Raw genomic sequence first — 4,435 nt, 5'->3', positions numbered from 1 at the left:
ACAGCTCACAACAACCTCCAACTTCCTGGGCCCAACCTCAGCCTCCCAAGTAGCTGGGACCACAGGCGCCCGCCACAACACCTGGCCATTTTTTGGTTGCAGCCGTCATTGTTGTTTGGCGGGCCTGGGCTGGATTCGAGCCCGCCACCTTAGGTGTATGTGGCTGGCTCCCTAACCACTTGAGCCACAGGCGCTGAGCCTGTTTTTTGTTTCTTAAAATTAAATGTATTTCTCAGAGGTTCCAGAGAAATTCCATATTACCATGGTGGTAATTACATCCCCACTACATTAGTGGAGTCCCCCCACCCCCCAGTCCGCCACGTCCTCTTCCCTCTCAGGTGCTCTCACATCTATTTTTGCTTTTATTTTAGCCAATGGGTGATATCATTACAAAACCACAAATGCCAACAGAAAACAAGTGAGTGATATAAATGAATGAGCCATGCCAGGTGTAAGGTAGTAGGGAATGGTGAGGACTGTGGCAAACTGTTAATTTATGGAAATGAGGGCTCCTTGAGGAAGTAGGCTCTAGATCTAAGTAGAGAGTAGTGAGATCTGTGGCAAACTGTTGACATGTGCAAATGAGAGCTACATATGGCTAGATCTTTTAATTGTTTCAAAAGTTTTGAGAATCTGGATTTTTATATCAGCTCTTTTTGTTTTTAATCCAAACTAATGACAACTAATCCAAACTTTGTAAAAACTGCAGGTCCAACAAATACAGTTGCAGGGCAGATTTGACCAATGGGCTTCCAGTTTACAACTTCTGTATTAGGGTCCTCATTTTGTAGATCATAATTTATGTGTAGTATTTCATAGGCATCTTCCTTTATTCAGGGCTCTTATGGTGTGGTCAAGTTGGCCTACAATGAAAATGACAACACCTACTATGTGAGTATTCACATTCTCCTCACTGCCCCCTGTCTTTATCTAAAGAAAAGTCTCTTTTCCAGCACTTAGTTTTCTGGAAGGTTTCATAGCTTTTTTCTCATTTTTTTCTTAGATCATGTTCATTTTGGGAATCACAAAGGATGTGGTGTACCCATTTTACAGATAGGGAAGAGGGGAGGTGAAGTTATTGGCCCAGGGAGAGTTATTCAAATGTTTCTTATGCCTTTTCTCCAAGCTGTCATTTCTGCATTCTCCATTGTACTGAGCACAAGGCAGCAGCTAGACAAATTGTAGCTGAGGCTTTGGAATCAGTCCAATGTAGTTTCAAATCTTGGCTCTACCATGTGCAAACTGTGTGAACCTGGCAAGTGACATTTCTCCAGGAGTAAAACAGCTGAGCCTCACTTTCCGCATGTATAAAATAGGCAGTCATACCCCTCCTTCACCCGTCACTCCAGATTGCCTGTGTTTAAGTCTCAAGGCTTGTAGTTTCCCAGCTGGGAAAGCTGACCAAGAACCTCAGAAGCACCCTCAGAGCTGGAGGGACTCTGGAAGTCCAGCTTCTACTCGATGTAGTAGCTGCTTGAGCCCTCTAGTAATGACTGGTTCACTACATTGTCCCAAGGCTGCCAGGGGGCCAGGAGCTTGAGCAGGCCTTGGAGTGGAGGGAACCCACCCTTTGCCATCCTTCCTTCTTCCTCCTCCCTGCTTTAACCAGGCATATGGGATCTTTTCTCCTGTAGGCAATGAAGGTGCTGTCCAAAAAGAAGCTGATCCGACAGGCTGGTTTTCCACGTGAGTTTGGTGGGCCTTTGTTCTTAGGTGCAGGGGCTGGCAAGACAGGGCAGAGTCCACCTAGTGGTTTCCCTTATAGAGTGGTGTGGGTGGTTATCCCATCTCTCTCAGGGCCTCTCCCCAAAGACAGAAATGAGCCTCCTGCTAAAGTTTTTTATTTACTTTCATTTCAAAAATGTTATTGAAGTAATATAGGTATCAAGTCAAAAAATCCAACAGAGGAAAACAGCCTGGTATTTCCTCAAAAAATTAAACATGGAGTTACCATATGACTCAGCAATTTCCCTTCTAGGGATATACCCAAGAGAACTGAAAATCTGTGTTCACACGAAAGCTTGTGCATCAATGTTCACAGCACTATTTATGATAACCACAACCCGAATGTCCATCAACAGATAAATGAATAAGCAAAATGTATGTGTATCTAATGGAATATTTTTTGGCTGTAAAAAGAGATGAAATACTGATTCATGCTCCAACATAGATGAATCTCAAAAATGTTGTGCTAAGTGAAAGAAGCCAGACACAGAACATCACAGGTTACGTGATTCCATTTATATGAAATATCCAGAATAGGCCAATCCATAAAGACAGAAAGTACATTAGTGGTTGGCAGGGGCTGGAGAGGGGGTATGAGTAAGGTGACCAGATTTTAACATTGGTAGAGCGGGACACCATTGACGGGGTGGGGGGGCCTGGGAGGGCGGGGCCTGACAACAATGCAAACTTTGATAAGCAGTTCTCGATAATCAGTTCTCAACAATTATTTGTTATTATTAAAGTTTAACATTATAAAATTAACAAAAATAATATAAACCTCATATCATGGCGAAATAGCCACATAGCAGCAGAAAACCGTATATTCCCTTCCTGTTCTCCTGCGTTCCCTAGCTTGTTGTGCATTCTTTCGGGACTTTTTAAAAATGCCGCAGGATGTGGGACAAATTGTTAAAAATCAGGACTGTCCCGCCAAAGGCGGGATGTCTGGTCACCTTAGGTATGAGGGGCGATTACTGACAGCTATGGGGTTTTGAGGGGAAAGGGGCAATGAAGATATTCTGGAATTAGATATTGGTGATGGCTGCACAATCTTGAAATATATCACTAAAGCTACTGAAATATACATTTTAAAATGGTGAATTTAACAAATTTAAATACCACGGGGTGTTTGAATTGCATTTTATAAAAAAAAAAAAAAAGCCAAAGAACTGGAAGGCATGTAGTGGAGACCAGTAGTTTCTGTCTAGTCATCCCTTTCCCCTGTAGGCAGCCCTCACTTTTTTGGTGCTGGTAATTACTGTGTGTGGTCAGAAGACAGACCTGAAGGAGCATATCAGAGGCTGTTCCAACATACGCTCCCTGCAGGCAGTGCTGGGCAAAGTGTCAGCTTGAGCCCAAAAGAGAAATTAGATAAGAAAAAACACCCCCCCCATCCTAACAATAGAACCTATTTTTTCCTGCTTATCTGAACTCTGAGCCAGATAATGTCCTTGTGCCTTGTGTCACTATTTATTGATTTAATCAACTTTTTTTTTTTTTTTTCAATTTTCCGAGCAGGGTCTTACTCTGTCACTCAGGCTGAAGTGTGATGACCTGATTATAGCTCATTGCAACCTTGAACTCCTGGGGTCAAGTGATTCCTCAGCCTTCCTAATAGCTGAGACTATAGGCTTGAGCCACCACACCTGGCAAAGTTTTCTTTTTTTTGTATTGATGGCCTCCCACTTTGTTGCTTAAACTTGTCTCAAACTCCTTTCCTCAAACTGTCACTTCTGTTTCATCCTCCAAAAGTGCTGGGATTATAGGCATGAGCCTGATTTACCAATTTTCATATGTGCTCTTGACTGCCTCCAGTAACATGAGGATTTTGCTCACTTAATCTACTCCTTACCTCCCATCTGAACAAAATAACAAGCACTATGTTTTAACAAAACAGCCACAGATCAGGTGGCTTAACCAACAGATATTTATTTCTCCCAGTTTTGGAGGTTGGGTTATAGCATTTCATGGCCTCCTCACATGACAGAGAGGCTAGGTGACTCTCTGGGGTCTCTTTATAGTAGCACTAATCCCATTTATGAAGACTCTGCCCTCATGACCTTGTCACCTCCTCATATCATCATATTGGAGATTAAGTTTTCACGTAAGAATTTTGAGGAGGTGCAGGTATTCAGACCATAGCACCTTCCTTTCCCAAAAGGCAATGAAAATGATACGATGTTTTGCTCCTCTATTGTTACACATTTGTCACTTCCTCCTTTTTCCAGCTGGTATAGCAGGTGTCTCCCACCTCCTCACTTCGTTAGATGATACTGTTAGCACCCTCTCCTTTCCTTTGAACTCAGCTTCCTTCCTGTCACATCCCGTGTCTGACACCTGCACCTTTGTCTTTGCTTTTCCAAGGGGGATCACATCTATATTCATTTCTGTTAATCACACCTAGAACCCTACTTACATAGAATATGTGACATCTGTTTTGGCATGGTGGCTCACACCTGTAACCCTAGCACTCTGGGAGGCCAAGGCAGGTAGATTGCTTCAGCTCATTCAAGACCAGCCTGAGCAAGAGCAAGACCCCATCTCTACTAAAAATAGGAAAAACTAGCCAGATGTTGTGGTGCACACCTGTAGTTCCAGCCACTCAGGAGGCTGAGGCAAGAGAATTGCTTGAGCCGGAGAGTTTGAGGTTGCTGTGAGCTATGATGCTACGGGACTCTATCAAGGGTGACAGAGTAAGACTCTGTCTCAA

The 4,435-nt window shown here is 43.2% G+C and overlaps 1 protein-coding gene across 5 annotated transcripts in view; it reads left to right on the top strand.

Annotated features, from left to right (window-relative positions):
• Positions 1-4,435, top strand: part of CAMKK2 (calcium/calmodulin dependent protein kinase kinase 2) — a 53,896-nt gene that overhangs the window by 20,592 nt on the left and 28,869 nt on the right. For all 5 annotated transcript variants that reach the window (XR_002774857.1, XM_023516856.1, XM_012809030.2 and 2 more), the window contains exons 4-5: positions 838-891; positions 1,635-1,686. Coding sequence is in view for 4 of the 5 variants with exons in the window: in XM_023516856.1 (XP_023372624.1) it covers positions 838-891; positions 1,635-1,686 (106 nt within the window). In the remaining variant the exon portion in view is untranslated. The remainder of the gene's footprint in view (positions 1-837; positions 892-1,634; positions 1,687-4,435) is intronic.

This window comes from Otolemur garnettii, unplaced genomic scaffold (assembly GCF_000181295.1).
Source record: "Otolemur garnettii isolate 467f Iridium unplaced genomic scaffold, OtoGar3 scaffold00099, whole genome shotgun sequence".
NCBI lineage: Eukaryota > Metazoa > Chordata > Mammalia > Primates > Galagidae > Otolemur > Otolemur garnettii.
This window is presented reverse-complemented; position numbering and strand designations above follow the sequence as displayed.